Genomic DNA, 20,589 nt, shown 5'->3' with positions numbered 1-20,589 from the left:
ATCTAGCTGTTGATGTGGCTATGAAGCTCACAATTTTGTTCATTACAATCGCCCTTTCTGTTGGTCTCTTTAAAGTGCTCCAAAAAAATATATCATTTTTGCAAGTTGTGCATCAAGGATTCCAAGTACAACTTGATGTATAAAAAAGTATACGCTTTCAAAATTATGACAGTTTTGCTGTCTGGTGTTTTTCAGCTAGTTTTTTTTTTTTTTTTTTTTTTTCTCTCTTCTTTGTGATATGCTGTCGATTTGGACTTTTAGTCCTGATTGCATTATGTTACCTTGTTGTATTGATTTTCTGCTTGTTCTAGGACAATGTATTTGGTTTGGTCAGTTTTTTCTATTAAAAAAAACCCAACTTCAAATGAAAATCAATTTTGAGGTGTCATGGTGACACCTAAAATTGTGACAGTTTTGTTGTCTGGTGTTTTTTAGCCAGTTTTTCTCTTCTTTGCGATATTCTGTTGTTTTAGACTTTTAGTCCTAATTGCATTCTTTGACCTTGTTGTATTTGCATATTTTCTGCTTGTTCCAGGACAATGTATTTGGTCCTGTTTTTCTAATAAAACCGCTTCATCGCAAGCCAACACCAGTATGATGAAGTTCTAAAAATAGTACATACTAAATCCTAATGGTGCATAGATGGAGACTGGCAGCAACATCAATCTTGCCAGGATACTTATCAAAAAAAAAACATCAATCCTGCCAGGATGGTGTGATATAATCAACAAAAGCAGAGAAGAAAAAGAAGCTAAAGGAGCAAACTTAGTGATAATCTAACCACATCAAACTGGAAAAGAATTAACAGTACTAACAAAACATTTCAAAGCTTCGAAGATGACATATATAACTACACAATGAAGTAAAATTTTGTAACTGCATTTTCGCTTCATGAGTGAAAGATAAGAACTCCATCTGTAGTAGTCAAATACATTCTTTCATAGTTTTAAAGGGTTGGGAAAAGATTATTAAGCCTGCATGGTAGCCCATAGAATTCATCACTTCTAATATCCGAACTATATAAGCTGAACCTCTCCCACCAATGCAAGCTAGTGTCTTTTTGTGTGGTATCAGTTTCACGAGAGAGTGAGCAATCCAAAATCAAAGCAACCAGTGCAGCCACTGTCGTGTGAGACATGAAGATGACAGTCACCATATCGTCAAACTGCAATTTATAAATCAAAATTAAGTAAAATGCCAATGATGGGAGCATTAACATATATATTGACTAAATAATTAGATATGTAAGACCAACTTAGTTAAAATCTCTTACCCATCCAGAGCTGGTGTGAAAGTGTCCAGAGCGGAAATCTATATGATAATATTCTCTGAAGTATTGTGGTACTGAAATGCCCAAGAAGAAAGAAAAACCCAATATAAATTTTGTTCTGAAACTGTTCAAGTTACAGAATTGGAGAAAGCCAAGACCTGCAGAAGCTGCATGCAACATTATAAACCATGTTACCATTAATTTTCCATTGACAGGACAAAACAAATCACTAAAAACTGAGCATGATTCCCTAATCATTGGGAAGTTAGGGTGAAATAGAATACATACAAACATAGCCAAAGAACACACAGTATAAAGCTGCTACGATTGGTAGAGGTATAGACGCGAAAAGTGCTCCAAATTTTCCTGGTCAAGAACATGATTACCCACATTTAAAATGATAAATCTTAATTATAATGCAATAGTCATGACTTCAACTCTTCTATATACTTTTAGATGCATTTCAGTTATGAAGATTTCAAAGAAAGTAGTTGATGGGTGAATGATAGAAGTTGTCCTCTCTTCTAGTTTCACATTCTAAGAATAGGATGAAATGTTGCATTCAAATGGGCATGGTTTAGAACCTGATTAATTTTAACACTTAACACTGACAGGATCTCGTCAGTGAATTTTATTTTAGAACAAAAATTTATCTGAAAGAGCTCTTATTTAATATTAACCACTGCTTACTACAAGCGCCAACAAGCTATAAGCATTGATATGATGAGTTACTTGAGCTAGCATACCAAAAACAGAGAAGAAAATCATAAACCCTGCTGATATTTGGATGACTCTTCGACTTCCAACTCTTGTCAATGCCAATAGACCAGCATTTTCCCTATACATGAAGCAAATCACAATTAGAAAAGGTAATAAGGGACCAAAATGTTCGTATGCATGTGTTGGGTGTTTTCCTTTATCTGTAAATCATGTTTCGCCATATGTGTGTGACTCGTTGTAACACGCTTGAAGATCCAATAAAGAATTAAACATATTTCAATTTTCCTACCATTCTTTATGTCCTTGAATGGGCTGCTCAACTTATGGGAACTGTTCATGATATTTCAAAGAAGCCAGGAGTTTTTATAGAACTTTGCCTTAATTAACAGATTATATTGAAAAAATATCAAATGAATGGTGTAGTTGGATCTCTAAATCCAAAACTTTTACATTATTGGCTTATTTCTAATTCAATACTTGTTCACTTAATCACTTAACCATTATTCTAACAATGCCAAATGAGTATCAGATTGGATCATTTTATGTTTTTTCAATTACTTCAGTTCAGATCACTATTAACAGATGATATTTAAAATAAACCTACTAGTCCATAAACTAGAGTCAGAGGTGGAACCAGAAGACCTGCATCTGATATGCTCAATTATAATCTGTATTGAATTAGAGGTTTGAGCTTCTTACACTGAAGCAGAAGCGCCAGTTACACAGCCAAACATGCCATTGAGCAAAACTCCTATTCCCTGAAAATCAAACAAATTACAGAAGTGAAGTAGTGGCAAAACTTTATTCTAGAATGAAGAGAGAATCATGATATGTAAATGAGATGTCACATAAACACATCCTACCAGCCAGCCAACACCACGGCCAATAACGGAAGGTGGCACAGGTGTAGCACTGCCATATCTTGCTGTTGCAAAAAATGTACCAGTAGACTGCAAATAGAAGGGGAAAATTAGGATAAGTATTTTTCTTGGTCTTGCAAATTCACATAGTTAACAAAAAATCTGAATTTAAGTGCATTATTTGCTGCAGACTAGTTTCTGCTTTCAGAAGTAAATTAGAGAGCTTGGTGGCAGAGTAGCTAGCTAATAAACAAGAAATACATGTAATTGTTGTTCAGAAGTGAACCTCAAAAAGTGAAACAAAAGAAGCAGCCATCATAGCAAAAGCTTCTCCGGCATGAAATGTGGGGCTTCCCCACTGAAACGGGTAAGGAATATAAACCCTGCATGTGATGACACAATGGCATAATGTCATATAATGTAGTCAAAATTTGTTGTAAGAATGTGAAAAACATAGGCTAAGTTGTCTGAATGATTATGGCCTTCCCATTTAACTGGGTGTATTCAAACCTTGAAAGAGTAAAGTCAGGGAAGGACAATGTTCTTTCAGAATGAAAGAATACAACACCATTTCAATGTTCTGTCTTATGTAAGTAATAAATGTGGCACTGATTTGCATTGGTTCATACTTTTGTAACATCTTAGAAGCGTTAAAATGCAAAGAATAGAAATAACACCCTCCATGATACATAGGATCACCATGATGCGGTAAAAGGATATATTCAGGCCATTCTACTCTAGATGCTATTAAAGCAGTTAAACAACACAGGGAATTAAAATTATAAAAAATAAAAATAAAACCTCTTTCTCATTATTCTATATGTCAAGAGTATTAATGTAGAATCTCGTGTGGCTTTATGAACAATATGCATGGAATATCAAAAGGGAAGATAAAAATCTACTTTACAAATAGGCCATTATAGATTTAGAACATGATGTCTAGCTCCTGAGTTTGGGGAGAAGGGGTGGTCAAACTTTGCTTTTAGGTGCATTATGTAACTTTACATTGTTAATTGTGATACTCAAATGTCAATCTTAGATATCTTATTGATGAGTCCTCATCAAAGTAAGAGGGGAGATTTCTGTGTTTTCAAGAGGTGGGAAGAAAAAAAAACTAAATACATATATGACATTGTTTGTAAAATCTCACCAAGGGGCAGCTGTAAAGAGTCCAGCACGATCTGTGCGGCAACTAATCTGAGTTTTTGCAGGTTTGTTGTTGTACACACCACTTGAGGTGAGAAGTTGTGCATATAACCATGCAATTGCAACTGTGAAGAGCACTGTAAATCTATCCCATATTGGCCTCTTTGATTTCAAAATTTGAGGAAGATACTGCAAAAGCATAAACCAACAACAGACGTGAAAATTAAAGAGCAATAAGAATCACAATCATCAAACTTCAAATGATAGAGATACACACACACACATATATATATATATATAAAGCACATCTACCTCACTCTCCACTCCATCTTATGATGGGAGGGAATGGATTTGAACTAGAGCTTATTGGCAATTTGAAAATAAAAGATGATCATATTAAGTGAAACATTATGCAGTAGGAGAATTAGGCCTTTTTTATATCTACTACTGTCCTAAAAACATAGTAGACCAATTGAATGACTATTTTCCTCGATGCATCCTTTTTATAAGTGATGGTCCAGTCAACTCTACTTCGTTTAACAATTATTGTTATTGCATACAAAGTAATAGAGTCTTCTTCATTTCTGTCTCTCTCTAGAAACAAGAGAGCCTTCTAGTGGTTTGTCCTAGAGAGAATTTAATCCCTGAGCAATTCTCAAATAACTGATATGATATGGTATGATCCTAAATGGGTGTCACCCAGGATAAATAGAGTAAGCTCGGGGTAAGTAGAGAACCTGGCTACTTGCCTGTGAGATGAAAACTACAACAATCAACCCAGGAAGCCCAATTTCAACACATTTTGCCATCTACAACATAAGAAAAGAAGAAGAACGGGGAAAATCTTGCAAGTCAAACAAAAAAGAATGCTTTGATAAATTTTTTAAAAAAAATAGCAATATTAACTAGGGGCAAAGATGAAAGTTTTAGAACTCTTTACCATGGGGAAACCAAGATGATAAAGACCAAATCCCGTCAAAGTTACATATGGAGCAACAGAAAGGGGGCTAAGAAACCTAATCCAAGAAGAAATTAAGGATATCCATGATTACGATATAGCAAACATATTATTTTCTTGTAAACTAATTAACAAGACCAAGATTTTATGAAACTGGGAAATTATGGATAATGTACCTTACAGCATTTCTCCAAAAGCCTAAGAAACCCATCACAATCTGGAAACATGCAGTAATAATTAAAGCACCTTGTACTCCTCTCATAGTCTCTATGAACCTCTGAAAATTCACCCATGAGGCAAAGTCATTAGTACAGCACAATGTCAAAACACTCAATTAAAATGAAAAATTACCAAAAAGAAACCAAAGAAATGTATAAAGATTAACCTCATGAGGATCTACATATGCATTGTATCTACGAGCTAATACAATTGAAGTTGTGGGTATAATATATGCATATGAACCCACAACCACAGAGGGAAGTCTGGTCCCAAATAAAGACTGCAAGAGTGTGCTCAATCCTGAAACGAAAAGTAATGTCTGTATCACTCTAGCCTTCTCAGCCTGTGATGACCAAAATAAAAAAATCTCTAGTAAATTAAACAAGTAGATAAATTAATTCAGAAAGAAAACAAACAACATTAAAGAAAATGTAGTGTAATCCTTACATCACCGCCTCCCATTTGAGGAACAATGATACTTGGAATCAAAACAGTGATGCCAACAGTCAGAAGATAATGCTGGAATCCCAACACAACAGCTTCAGCTGCATCATGACAGAAATGTAAGTCCTCCTAATCCAAATTTGGACTTAAAAGTACAACAAAATAAGAAATTTTAAAAAATAAAATAAATAAAAAGACATAAATATTGAATTAAGAATATACATTAATTATTGTATTGGTAAATCTAATTGATGAAAGGATGAGTACAATGATCCGATAGAACAACATAAAGATCAAAGGAGAAATATAGCATCAAGAAGCAAAATCAGTAAATCTCAATGTAAGACGTTATGCAAAAAGCCTTATAGCTCAATGGCATAACATGTTTTGTAACTATCGAATTATCAAAAAAAAGTATAAGACATATGAGAAAGAGTACGGACGCCATGGAGGAGGACTGTTAATGCAATACTGAATGCCGGGTAGCTGCTCTTTTACTGGTTGTGGTTGAACCTCCTCAGGCTTTTTGTTGTTGATGTTGTTGCCACCACCTCCACCAGTGTTGTTGCCACCACCATTATTACCAGTATTGCCAGCATTGTTGCTGCCGCCACCACCACCACCTTCTTGGGCCATGTTATTTTGAGAAACTGTTACAAAGGAGGGAATGGTAAAGAAAATGTTTATTATAGAAGAAGGAGAGCTATAAAAGTCTAAAATGGTGACTAGTGTTCTTGAAAAAATTTGACCGTTACATGTATTTATAAGGAGATATTACTATTAAAAAAAAAAATCAAACTAATTTATTAATTATAAGAATGATAATCAGAAATTTGTACCATTTATTGGTCATACATAATGCTGCATGCAGCAATGCAGAAGCTATAAAGACTATAAGAAATTTGAAATAGTTTGGGAAGAAGAAGAAGAAAGAAACAAATTATGATGGTTAATTATTTACTCTTTTCTTCGCAGAGCCATGAGCAAGGTCATCATCTTCTACAATGTACATTCATCTACTTGCCCTAGCAGGTCGGCGTAGTATGGATTTACAAAAATTATACATGCTTAACTAAAACATATGGGAAATTGATGTCAATTTGCTGGCTAATTTTTCACTATTAATTAATTAAATTTATTAAGAAAAATGTATCATTTTAATTACCATTTATATATTCTAGCCTCATCACACGCGCCGTGCGATGATGGTAATTTTTTGTTTTTTTTTGTTTTAGTGTTGAATGTTTAAAAGTAATACAAAGACAGTTTGATTATTTACTTGGGTTTAAAGTTTGAAAATTTGATTTTAAAATAAAATGTTGTAATTCTATTATTTTAGAAGATAAAAAGTGGTAATTCAGATAAAAATGAGAAAAGAAACAATCTAAAACTTAGAAACAATAAATTACTCTTTTAACCAGTTTGTATTTTTTTGTTTAAAATTGTTTAACTAAAATATATGGGTATTTTTGAGAGTTTAAAAATTTGTGTAAGGATATTTTAGTATATAAAATGATGAAATCCTAATAGAGAATTATGTTATTAGTAGCATAGGTATAACACAATATCACCGTTAATTTTTTTTTGGCGAAAGAATTCATTTCTTATTAGTACTACTGTTAGTATCTAATTAAATACCACCACCATCCAGTATTCTAGTTGGTTTCCCATTAAATTTTTTTTAGGAAAAAAAAAATGTATTCTACTAGTTGGTTGTCCAACCTCAATTACTCCTAAGAAAATGAACTTTTAAACGTTCAAATTCAAATCTTAATCCACATTTGTGACCATTGAATTTAATATCTAATCAAATCTAATTATTTAATTATGAAAAAAAAGTTTAAAATACTACAAATTTTACTACATAAATGTTTTTACCCTTTTTGTCGGTTACACTATTTTACTTGCTGTTCTCATATTACATTGGTTACCTTAAATTACTCTATTGCCTCACTCCCTAATTTCCTTTTTAAACCACCTTTGAAAAGTCAGTACATTTTTTATATTTTCATATTTTATAATGCTTAGAGATATACTATTCAACCCGTGTGTACCCTTAGCGCAATTGTCACCTTATAAATATAACAATATATTTGGTACACTGAATGTAGATTACATTAGTAATAGTAATCTTTATTACTAAGAATAGAAGTCATTGTAATGAAATAACTATTATTATTCATAAGTTTAGTTGTTATATATAGAAAGCTTGTAAAAGATGATGTATAAGGAAACTTTATATTTTTGGAAATATATTATTTTTAAAATCTATTATATGCACTAAGGAATAACTATTACATCCATTTTAAAGATGAATAACTATTCTTCAATTTAAAGAATAGTTATTTTAATGTAATAACTAATCCATGTAATAAAGATACAACCAAATAATCGAATTGCTATTACATATGAATAACTATTCCATTACATGAGCTATTACAGCATACCAAACGTACCTTAAGTGTTTGTGGTATGTCAGGAGTAAGTCTCTAGGAGTGAACTTCACACATATATAGAACTTTTTTTTTTTTTTTTTTTGAGAAACAAACTAACTGTTAAACACATACACACTTAATTACACTCTCTCACCAAGCTCAAACACATTACTTAACCTAAAGTACCACTACAAAAGGGATATACACTTAAATTAGACTAGAGTTAATAATTACAAAAAAAAAATTATAGGAAAATGTATATTGTACCATTGTTTACAATGACCAGGCCTTAATGTGCATTATTAATTTTTTCCTCACTTAAAAAAAAAAAAAAATCATATCAACGTTTTTTATTTTGGTTTTAAGATCTTAAATTAATTAACTAAAAAACAATTAGATAAAGTCTTCTCGACAAAAAACCAAAAAAAAAAAATTGATCCATCTTCAACTATTTTCTTTCTTTCATTTTTTTTTTTTTTTTTAATTGGCTTAAACAGTAAGATTTGGGACAAATGTTCACTTGAATAAGGTTGTCCCCAGTTCACCCAAAATGTTCATCTCTTTCAAAAAAAATTAAGGCTCTGCTTGAGAGTTCATAAGGGAAGGAAATGGAATGATCATAAGAGAATAGAATAAAAAGGAATGGAATAGAATATAATGTATTAAAGTAAGGGAAAAGAATGTAATTAAGTAATCTCGATTGAATGTGTTAAAATAAACGAATGGAAAGGAATGAAAATGAATGGAATGTAAGTAATCTTGTTTGGGAGCAACATGAAGGGAATGGAATGAAATCATTTCATGACAATATTACTATTAGACCCCTATTTTAAAATAAAGAATTGAATATATAGGCGTATTTTGGGAGTTTTAGTAAAAAAATTATTAAATCTAATTCTATTCCCTCCCATTCCTTCCAATTTTGGGGGGAATGAAAATTTGAGTTTTTAAGGGAATAGAGAGGAATGAGTGTTTCCTCCTATCCATTTCATTCACTCTTACTTAAACTCCCAAATAAAGGAATGAACTTTCCATTTCCTCCATTAAAACTCTCAAACAAGGGAAGAGAAGAATATTCTAAAATGATTCTTTTTATTCATTTCCATTCCATTCCCTCCTCCCAAGCGGAGCCTAAAACTCTTACTAATTTTTTTTTTTTTTTGAATAAAAAGGGATGAGATTTTTAGCGATTTGTATTTTGCAATAAAATGAATTGAAGGTTTAATTCAGTTGTATGATTCATTTCTTAAAGCAATTATATGGTTTTCTTTAATTGGAGAATTTAATAAATATCTCTAAGGGGATAATTTTTTTTTTTTTTTTAACCCTAAGAAATGGTACCGAAGTTTGTGTCTTTTCCATACTTTTAGGAAGCTTAATGTAAACTCCAATTTAATTGAGTTTAGCTAATATTAAGTTTTTATTTATAAAGAGAGAGATAGTTTCAATATATGGCTTCCACTTTAAATGATTGCTCTCCAAATATTTTATTCAATAATAAAAGACTTTACTAGTTGAAACAACTGAAAGGATCCCCTTTCATTTTAATCCTCCTATTCTTTCTAATTTTTAGAGAGAGAGAGAGAGAGAGAGAGAGAGAGAGAGAGAGAGAGAGAGAGAGAGAGAGAGAGAGATGTGGAATTTAAAAACTCTAATGGTCTTAAAAACCCCCCACGTAAACCACAAAATTAAATAAATTCACAAGATTTGTTAAAAATTGGAGGGAATTTGTTATGATCCAAGCGTCTGACATGGATCCCGAAATGGGCGACCTAGAGATTAGATTAAAATAACTAATAGATGAGTAGAATCATCAAAAGAGAAAATACTACCATTGGGTCAATGTCGCTAGAGTGAGCCATCGAGAACATCAATTGCAAAGCATGGTGATATGTTCTGATCTTAATGTCCCATATGGATTAAGTGTAAGTTTAACCATGTGTTTATAAGCTCTTGAATACCCCCCTTACAAGCCAGTTTTAAAGGGTGAGTTCTACTCATGAGTTTGTAACATTTGGCACCACTCCTAGTAATTGGGTGAGTGGAATTAGCAAAAGAGAAAAGGCTACCATTGGGTCAGTGTCGCTAAAGTGAGTCATCGTGAACATCGGTTGTAGAGCGTGGTAGTATGTTATGATTCTAGTGTCCCACATGGATTAAGTATAAGTTTAACCATGTGTTTATAAACAATCATAGTGTCTACAATGCCTTAAAAAATACACTTCATTAATGTGCACCATATACTTGAAAGTGAAGAGGAGCTCCCACAGAAGTTTGCGAGCCATTGGTTTAAGACGTGTTGATTAACACTTTGATGTGGAAGGGGACTGCTCATCTACTATTGTAATTGCCGATCGACAATCCCCTGAAACAAAGGGTTTTTTTTTTGTTTTTTTTGGTAAATTAAAAAAAAAAAAATTGTTTCTTTGGCTTCTCGTGAGTTTCTAACAACCTGCAAATATGGGATAATAGAGTCAATAGACTATTAAATAGTACTAGTAGTAAGTCACAATGTCTCTTTTATAGTTTTCACACTTTCAAAATACATCAATATAATAAAAGATCAATAACTTTATTATTCATAAAATACTTAAATTTATTCTCTCTTTTTTTTTTTTTTTTTTTTTAGTATTTTAAAGTTATATGCAATAAATAAGGTTAGTGATTGAATAGATCACATCTAAGTAACATGAAATTTGGCACAATGAAAATATATAATTCAATAGTGAGATTTTGATTCTTGGATATACTAATCCAAGTCCAACAACATCAGGGACAGACCTACAGTAGTGCCCCCCCCCCCCCCCCCCCAATAAAAAGAACTAGTATATATAAGAAAATGTGTTTGTGATTCAGACCAATGATTGTTTGAGTGCACTAGATTTGGCAACATTATTAATGTCGAATTTTGAGTATGCATCATTCTTTTCATAGAAGTAGACAGATGAAATATACATGGGAAGCATTATTCAATCAAAATAGATGTTAGACAATGATTGTAAAAGTCTTTGCACTGGGTCATTAAATTTTGTCTTTGTCACTTTGTGTGGTGTGGGCCGTGGTGGCCAATATATTATATATATGAAATTGTGTTTGTCTCTTGTGATTTAATTTAATTCTTTGTATGGTTGTGATTTAAGTCTTTGATTTTATACATTGAAAATGAGATTGCTGCAAAATTTGGTACAGAATCAATCATAAACGACTTTAGAGATTTAAAATAGTATCAAGTTCCATTTTGATATTGTGTTGAAATGTTTAAGAAATATTTATTTTATATGTTATACTTTGTTGATGTTTTTATAATATGAAATGTTTAAGAAATACTTATTTTCTATGTAGTATTTTGTTGAATATGAAACATGTAGAATTAAGGGCCCAAATCATGTATTGGGCCTTGGGCCTTGACCGGGGATGTGAGCAATCCGAGGACGAGTGAATGGTTCAAACCCAGGATTCAATGAGCAAAATACAGATAGGAGGATAGTTTGAGGAGAAATATCTCATCAAATATGATAAATTCGTCTCAAATACGTATTCCAACAATCACGATGACCTTCCAAGAAGCTCCAGTGATAAAGATGTGCCTCATGAACATACGAGAAAAAATGAAATCTAAAAATATCTAAGAGAAAGTTGCTACCACCACATTAAATGCACTGCAACTACTTTTCTGGCCGCATTTATATGGAAAAGACCTCTGAACAATACTGCCTTGGCCATCACAACTTATAGAAAGCCAAAGAGGGTGTCCGATAGGACATGTACTCAAGTAAGGGCTCAGATGATCAACAAGTGTAGGATCAAGATGATCCAAAGGAAGCTATATAATGTGAGAGACCCTCAATGAGATGGGGATCGGAACATTCATCAGAGAAAGTATTGTAGGAATCTAAATTGTATTTGTACTCAATTGTGATCAACTTATAAAAGGGAGACCTCCTCGGACTGTAAGTCTATTGATATCAGGGTTTCTTATTAGTGTTTGATTGTTATTTAATTCAATATTAGCCGTTGTCCAAACTCACTAAGGCCTAATTCTTTGATCCACTCTCTACAAATTTATTGTATTTGGCTCACTGGGCCAAGACCCTATAACTTGGACTTGGGCCGCAAACCGTGTCCCTACAAAATAGATGTTAGTTTTTATTTTCATAATTTTTTTTTTGGTTTTAAGCTTTGGCCCCTCCTAGGTTCGAATTCTGGTTCCGTCTTTGAACAACATGCTATTGTTAATAATGGATAGTTGCACCTCTCTCTCTCTCTCTCTCTCCCTCTCTTCTATATATTGTAGTATTATTTAGAAAATTTTGAAATGACCAACATTTTAACTTGAAACAATCGGGTCTTGAATTGTCAACCCCTATTCATCTCTCTCCCCGATTAAAAGAATTCACGTTCTTGCCGTGACAATCCGCAGTGTTTTCAGGAAGCTAAATTGTGTCAGATCACATATATAGCTACCCCAAATACACTGAATAATGTGAAATCCTTATCTTGTGTCCATAATAAACAATGAATTTGATCCATTGTACGACACCATTTTTAAATAAAGAGAACAGTATCAATCTTTGATAAAGAAAGGAGTACAGATCATATTCATGGTAGACTTTTTTAATTTTTAATTTTAGCAACAATTCAAGCAAACATGAAGACGAATTCCATGCCCAAGGCCAAAGATCTAAGAGGTGGTACTTGTCATTCATAAATATGAAATGCCACCTTTTTTTTTTTCAAACCGATAGTTATTACTTTATCATTGTAGGGTCTACCTTAATCAAATTCTCTCTCATTCAACAGGTTTAACCTTCACTCTTTTCTTATAATAAAGACAATTAAGAACCTAATCACTTTATTTAACCTCCACTAACAACCTTACCCACACCATAACCAATTCTAACAAATACATACCCCACTCACATATTTTTTTCAAACGTCAATATCCACTCATCTTTCTTTCTCTCTCTCTCTCTCTCTCTCTCTCCATTTTAAAATGTAATTACTAATTAGTACATTTTTTATATTTTTCCTAAAAAAATCTATTCAATGATTCAAATTAAATAGTATAAATCTAAATGTGTATTCCTTATCAAGTTAGTTTAAGATCCTCCCCATTTAAAATGGAACCATTTTCTTGATTCGAAATGAATTTTTGAGTTTTAGGAGAGGATTCCTTGAATCCCTCTCATTGAAGTATTTTTAACTAATTATCCTTAGAATAGAAAGATTTTTTTTTTTTTTTATCATGATTAAAATTTTACATAATATGACAATTTTAAGACATCAATATAAATGAACACTTATCATTTTAAATGAAAAAGAAAGAAGACATCAATCTTATTTTATTACCCTAATATGTATCTAATGTAAAAAAAAATTAAAAAAAAAATTAAGATTTACTCTATTTAAAATAAATTCATTCCGAGCTATTTAAAATTTTAAATGATATGGCTTACTGTAATGGTCAAATCTACCATTAAATTTTCTGTTTCCCTTAATGTTTAACCGACAATCCATATAAATAGAAATAGAAAGGATCTTGTTTTTATTACCCAAACTAAAATTTGAATCAATCTAAGATACGAATTTAAAGTAAAAAAGAAAAGAAAAGAAAAGAATGTTATTCCCCACAACCCCAACCCTCCATCACATTGTCATTGACAGTCCAAACAAGATGAAGAGTCAAGATCACCCCAAAAATCTAATCACCATTTCCCTTCCATTAAAAGTCACCATTGGTCCACATATTCCCTCCCTTTCACACAAACCCAGCTCCCCTCTCTCTCTCTCTTTTACTCACTCACTTACATAATCACATTCCCCCATTCATTTTTTTTCAAAAAAAAAAGAGAGAAAAAAACACCCACATACACACACTTTTTTCCTTCACTCAAACTCACTCCAAAAAACAACACCCAGATCTCAAATGTAACAACTCCAACAGCACCTCTCTCTCTCTCTTCTCTCTTTTCTCTCAAAAATGTCATCCCAACAACAGCAACAGCAAGAACCCAAATCCAATCCAAAAGCCACAAAGCAAAACACGAGATCTCCCTCCATATCAACCCACCTAGCAATGGTGGAGCTGAAGCAGAAAATCCTGACCTCTCTCTCGAAACTCTCCGACCGCGACACTCACCAAATCGCCATCGAAGATCTCCAAACCACAATCCAGAACCTCTCCCCTGAAGCCCTCCCAATGCTCCTCAACTCCCTCTACGACGCCGTTTCCTCCGACCCGAAACCCTCCGCCCGCAAGGACTCCCTCCGCCTCCTCGCCTTCACCTGCGCCGCCCACCCGGACTCCTCCTCCGCCCACCTCACCAAGATCATCGGCCACGTCATCAAGCGCCTCAAGGACTCCGACTCCGCCGTCCGCGACGCCTGTCGCGACGCCATTGGCTCGCTCTCCAACCTCTATCTCAAGCCCCCCGCCGGCAATAACGAGAGCGTCGTGGGCCTGTTCGTCAGGCCGCTGTTCGAGGCGATGGCGGAGCAGAACAAGGTGGTGCAGTCCGGTGCGGCAATGTGCATGGCCAAGATGGTGGAGTGCGCCGCCGAGCCTCCTGTCTCGGCGTTCCAGAAGCTCTGCCCTAGGATCTGTAGGTTGCTTAACAATCCTAACTTCCTCAACAAGGCTTCGCTCTTGCCCGTCGTCGCTAGCTTGTCTCAGGTTTTGTGCTGATTTCGTTGCTTTTGCTATGTGCATTGTGTTCAGTTGCTGTAATTTTGAACTGAAATGTGTTGTTTTGAGTATCGGGTTCGATTCAATTAGAATGTGGTAATTTTGTTAGGTGAATAGAGAGGAGTTGAATTCAAAAATGTGTTAGATTTGGTGGTTTTAGTGACTTGTAATTAATTTGGGGGGAAAAAAAAAAAGAAACCATTTTTGGCGGTTTTAGTTGAAAATGTATGTGCATTCGGTTTAGTTACTATGTAGTAGTACATTGTGCATTGTATTTGGTTTTGGATTCGTTTCGATTAGTATGTGGTTATTGGATTCGATTGTGGTAATTGATTAGAAAGGAATTGAAGTTTGTGGTAGATTTGGAAATTTTAGATGAAAATGTATGTGGTGACCAGATTTGTTCTAGTTACTATGTACATTGTGGGAAATAATCGAACTGAATTGTGGTACAACTTTGTTATTATTGGTAATTACACAAAACACTTTGTGAGTATTTTTTTTGATAGGTAAAACACTTTGTGCGTCTTGAACTCGCGTCCTTACCTTGACTTTGCTCTTACAAGGGACAAAGTTCCATTTGAGGTAGTCTTTATTGGCTGAATTTGTGGTACATTTGGTGGGGTTTTTTTTTATAGGAAATTTTATGTTATGGTTGTATTATCTGGCTGAAATCTAAGCTCTGTATGTTTCATTTGTTAGAAAATATAGGAATTCAAAAGATATATTAATTTGTTAATAACTTGAAACAAGCTAGTGTAGGAACAACTATTATATCTTTAGGCCTATATTGCACAATCTAGGATTGAAAGATATATATTCATTGCATGCTACAGCTGGACTTGAGTGGCCATTTACAACTTGTTGAACAAAAATTTGTATAATTTTTTTGAGAAAATAACACATGTTTTGCTTTACCAGGAGAGGAATGAAAATAGCTGGTTATTTTGTGTTTGAGATGCTATTAGAAGTATTATAAACAACCGTTCCAGATTCCACCAATAAAATAATAATAAAAAAGATCTTATAAAATGAGAATAAAGCTATAAATATATTACAGAGGCAATATGAATATCTAATTCACATTCAATTTTTATTGTAAAAATTTAGTCTTTAAAGTTCTCAATATTGGAAAATTATTATTGAGTTTTACACAATGTTACATGAAAAGATGATATCTAATCAAAACTTATAATGTTATAAAATCCCAAAGAGAAATTGAATCTAGAACCTTGCATGTGGTGCTAGTTTTGTCCTTTCTTAAAAAGTAGTCAAGCATAGAGTTTTTCACTTACACTTTTAAGTAAAACATATATATACTTGTATACCTATATACAACTATGTGTGTGTGTGTGTGTATTAATTATATTTTGATACTACTGGGACCCCCAACAAAAAGTTCTGGCTTTGTCCGTGGGAGCAAGATTATGAATTCTCAAGTAGTGTGATCTTGTTACAGGTGGGAGCAATTGCACCTCAAAGCTTGGAAAATTTGTTGCAAAGTATTCATGAGTGCCTTGGGAGTACAGACTGGGCAACACGTAAGGCAGCAGCTGATGCATTGACCACCTTGGCATTGCATTCAAGTGTTTTGATTTCGGATAAAGCTGCCTCCACACTGACAGTGCTTGAGTCTTGCCGTTTTGACAAGGTGGCTTCTGCAATCTTTTTTGAAATTATTGTTGTCTGTAGCTGTACTTTATAGTTGCTTATCTCTCTCTCTTTCTCTCTCTTTTGCTGGTCACTAGGTGTAATGTATTTTTCTTTTTTCTTTTTCTTTTTTTTTTTTAATGTTAAATTTAATAAAGGAAGATCAACATACTTTTGTTTGTGGCCTTGTTACTTGATCTTTCTTCGGTGGGGTTCTGTAATTGTATATCCAATAGACGATTTATGCTTCAGTGCTTAAAAAAAAAATTTCTTGCTAATATTTTTGTCATTTGTATATAATCATTAAAAAAATTAAGGACAAGTAATAGAAGGTGAAGTTGCTAATCTTTTAATAAGTAAAAATACTTTTATTCATAAGAGGAAATAGTTTAGATAACTAGAATATGTATCGTCCCCCTAAAGACTTACAATTCAAATAATCTAAGAATTCTATAAAAAGAACACAAGGGGATGCTACCCAATGCAGCCCATGCAAACATCTCAAAACTGATTGTTTGATGACATGGTTAGAACATTGACTCTCTTACCAAGCATCAAGTTGGATTAAATTTCTATGATTTGTGAAAAAACATGTTTCAATTTTTTTACAGCTGAAGAATTATTTTCATGTTTGTCATTCCTTTCCTTAATTCCTAATTTGTTAAAAGATAACTATCTTCTTGAAAATAACTCAACATTCTTGTGATTAATTGGTTTACAGATAAAACCTGTTAGAGATAGCATAACAGAGGCATTGCAATTATGGAAAAAGATCGCAGGCAAAGGAGGAGATGGATCTCCAGATGATGAGAAACCCTCTCGTGGTAGGCACATCACTAATGTTTTGTTCTTCAGAATGATCCTTAAGTTATTCAGTTGTTTGTCAAAATTGAATTGTCTTTGTTTTGCTCAATTTTCAGATGGTGAAACTCCTGGGGTTGCTGAATCATCTGAGAAGAATGGCATGAAAAATCCAAATCCTAGTGACAGGAGATCAGAGCAACCATCTAAGAATTCATCTAATGGTACTTCCCCTTCTTCAGATTCCGTTTCTAAAGCCAAAGGTAGCAGCTTTTCAGAAAAAGCAGTTGTAATATTGAAGAAGAAAGCACCTGGCCTTACTGAGAAAGAGCTAAACCTAGAATTCTTCCAGAAACTTGAAACAAGGGGTTCTGATGATTTGCCAGTGGAAGTAGTTGTTCCTCGTAGATGTCTCAGTTCTTCAAATGCAAACAACGAGGAAGAATCAGAGCTAAATGATACAGAATCAAGGGGAAGGTCAAATCGCACTGGAAATATCCAGCATGATGATTTTCATGGATCTTCCAACAGTAAATATCGTAACATAGAGAGAGGAGCTTCTGCTCCATATTCTAAACGTGATCTTGATGACCTTGCACGGGATAAATGGCCTGAAGAGAGGATAAATGGAAGAGACTCTAGAATGAGAGCATTAGATGGTGATGATAGAATTGATATAAATCAAAGGGAATCATCTGGCAATCGTGTGGGTTTCTCCAAAACTGATGGTCAATCTGAAGGATCCTTCATCAATAACAAAGGAAATTGGTTGGCTATCCAGAGGCAGTTATTGCAGCTGGAGAGGCAACAAGCTCATCTGATGAACATGCTGCAGGTATACTCAATTTAGGCATCAATTATATAAGAACGTTCTTATATATGCTTTTTTTAAATGAGTGGTAACTTCTTATATTGTAGGATTTCATGGGTGGTTCTCATGATAGCATGGTAACTTTAGAGAACAGAGTAAGAGGTCTTGAGAGAGTTGTTGAAGACATGGCGCGGGACTTGTCAATATCCTCAGGTCGGAGAGGTGGTAATTTTGCAATGGGGTTTGAGGGATCTTCTAATAGGCCTTTAGGCAAGTATAATGGTTTCCCTGATTACTCTACTGCCAAATTTGGAAGGGGTAGTGATGGGCGGATACCATTTGGAGAAAGAATTGCCCAGTCTGATGGAATTGCTATGGGCATGAGAGGAAGAGGTCCTCCTTGGAGATCTGACATGTCTGAGGCATGGGATTTTCCCACATCTGGTGCTTCCAGAAATGGGCAGATTGGCTCAAGGAGAGCTCTAGGTGGCAGTAGTATGGATGGTAGGTCACCTAAATCAGACCATGAGAGTGATCAGGGTGGCAGCAGGAGAGCTTGGGATAAAGGAACTGGACCTGTTAGGCTTGGTGAGGGGCCTTCTGCAAGAAGCGTTTGGCAAGCTTCAAAGGATGAAGCTACATTGGAAGCAATTCGGGTGGCTGGGGAGGATGGTGGAACTTCTCGGACTGCAAGAGTAGCTATCCCTGAAATGACTGCGGAAGCAATGGGAGATGATAATGTTGGCCATGACAGGGACCCTGTGTGGACATCTTGGAGTAATGCAATGGATGCCCTTCATGTCGGTGATATGGATTCAGCTTATGCTGAAGTTTTATCTACAGGGGATGATCACTTGCTTGTGAAGCTAATGGACAGATCAGGCCCAGTGGTTGACCAACTCTCAGGAGAAGTAGCAACTGAGGTTGTGCAAGCTGTTGGACAATTTCTACTAGAGCAGAACCTTTTTGACTTATGTTTATCTTGGATTCAACAGGTATGGCTTTTTTCATAATCTTCAAATTTTCTTCAAGCTGCTGAGTATGGCATATTGGCATGTATATTTCTTATTGGTATTCGTTGACCTGCTAGTTTACAGTTTTCTACTTTTTCTAATGAATCATGTAAATAATGTCAACACTATTGATTATTTTTATTTTTTATTTTTTAAAAATTGTTAAACCTTTTGGTACTAAGGTTTTAAAAATTAAGAAAATATGGGAATCTTTCTTTTTTGGGTTAAGTAAAAAAAATCTGAATAGATAGAATTAGATGTTGACAACTGCTCTAGTAAGAAGTTTCCCACCGTTAGCTTTAAAGCATAGTTTCAATGAAATTATAGTGTTGTATTTGATGTACAATTTGAGAGGAAAATTGATGATGTTTTGAGTTCTATAATAAGTTGTGTTCCTATATATAATTCAAAAGGTTGTTCTGAATAGTATATTATCATATTACAATCTGTTCTTAACTGTTTCTTTCTAAGCATTAAAATGCCTTCTTAAGTTGGTCTGTTTCTTACCATTTGGTCTCAATTTTCATTGTGTTCAGTTGGTGGAAGTATTGTTGGAAAATGGACCGGATGTTTTGAGCGTTCCTATGGAAGTGAAGAAGGAGATTTTGTTGAATTTACATGAAGCTTCTACAGCAATGGATCCCCCTGAGGATTGGGAAGGTGCGATGCCTGACCAACTCTTGTTGCAGTTGGCGTCAGCCTGGGGAATTGACCTGCAACAGCATGAGAAGTAGTCCCCCAGTTGACAGCCTAGGTAATGGGATTCTGTACTTTATATGCGAACATATTTTGATTGGGTTGATCAGGTTAATACATCATGTATTTACATAAGTTGAGTGAAAAGTTGTGAATGAACAGACAATATTTTGAACAGTTACGCAATTGAACATTATGCATCAATAGATAAGTAATTGAAACTGGAATCAAGATGGGTCTTCTTAATAAGTAATTTAGACTCAACTTCCCCATTTTGTCTTTTTTATTAAAAAAATTAATTTATTTATTTAAAGCAGACTCAAACCATCATTGTAACTAATGGGTCAAAAGCTTTGTGATTCAGAGATATTGTTTAATCAATCCCCCCTAATGTGAACTAATGGATACCCATATTTTTCAAATTAGGATGCTGCAGCCATTCATTCTGGGTGCGGGGGGCATTTGCACTTGACTGAAAAAATTACCATCTTATGGGTTTTCTTTGCAGATCTCAATCCAAATTTGAAAATACAAGCAAGCTTGATGGAGAAACTAAATGCAAAAGAACTGTAACCCAATGACTTTAGTTCAAATATTTCATTCTTCATAATAATAATATATATATATATATATATATTAAAATTAATTAAGGACTAAAGGAGGATGTTCATGCTTGACACTACCTCTCCTGTGGTGAAAATTGAGTTTGAGTGAAAGTGCTGGGCTTAGCAAATGAGGGTTAAGCATAACTAGGTAGGAATATTTGTGCACGTCATCTCCTCATGGAAGTGGAGCAAAACTAAGATTGATAGCCTCTTTTTCCTTTTCTTTTCTTTTTTTTTTTTTTTTAAATAAAATTTTTAATTCAATAGTTATAACAG

General features: G+C 34.1%; 2 protein-coding genes across 2 annotated transcripts; one reads left to right on the top strand and one right to left on the bottom strand.

Moving 5' to 3' along the window:
- Nucleotides 1–886: 886 nt before the first annotated feature.
- LOC115956380 (putative nucleobase-ascorbate transporter 10) lies at nucleotides 887–6,253 on the bottom strand. Its single transcript, XM_031074778.1, has 14 exons — nucleotides 6,061–6,253; nucleotides 5,621–5,718; nucleotides 5,340–5,516; nucleotides 5,131–5,231; nucleotides 4,937–5,012; nucleotides 4,746–4,805; nucleotides 4,001–4,185; nucleotides 3,137–3,233; nucleotides 2,854–2,940; nucleotides 2,690–2,748; nucleotides 2,017–2,108; nucleotides 1,559–1,636; nucleotides 1,274–1,437; nucleotides 887–1,165 (listed from the first exon to the last, which is right to left on the bottom strand). The coding sequence occupies exons 1-14, from the start codon at nucleotides 6,251–6,253 to the stop codon at nucleotides 947–949; spliced, it is 1,686 nt and encodes a 561-aa protein (XP_030930638.1). The 3' UTR covers nucleotides 887–946.
- A 7,641-nt stretch (nucleotides 6,254–13,894) lies between these two features.
- LOC115956406 (microtubule-associated protein TORTIFOLIA1-like) lies at nucleotides 13,895–19,939 on the top strand. The gene is made up of 6 exons (XM_031074798.1): nucleotides 13,895–14,725; nucleotides 16,197–16,388; nucleotides 17,109–17,211; nucleotides 17,308–18,023; nucleotides 18,107–18,994; nucleotides 19,549–19,939. The coding sequence occupies exons 1-6, from the start codon at nucleotides 14,033–14,035 to the stop codon at nucleotides 19,744–19,746; spliced, it is 2,790 nt and encodes a 929-aa protein (XP_030930658.1). The 5' UTR covers nucleotides 13,895–14,032; the 3' UTR covers nucleotides 19,747–19,939.
- The last annotated feature ends 650 nt before the right edge of the window (nucleotides 19,940–20,589 follow it).

The sequence above is a fragment of the Quercus lobata genome, chromosome 8, assembly GCF_001633185.2.
Source record: "Quercus lobata isolate SW786 chromosome 8, ValleyOak3.0 Primary Assembly, whole genome shotgun sequence".
NCBI classification, from domain to species: Eukaryota; Viridiplantae; Streptophyta; class Magnoliopsida; order Fagales; family Fagaceae; genus Quercus; species Quercus lobata.
This window is presented reverse-complemented; position numbering and strand designations above follow the sequence as displayed.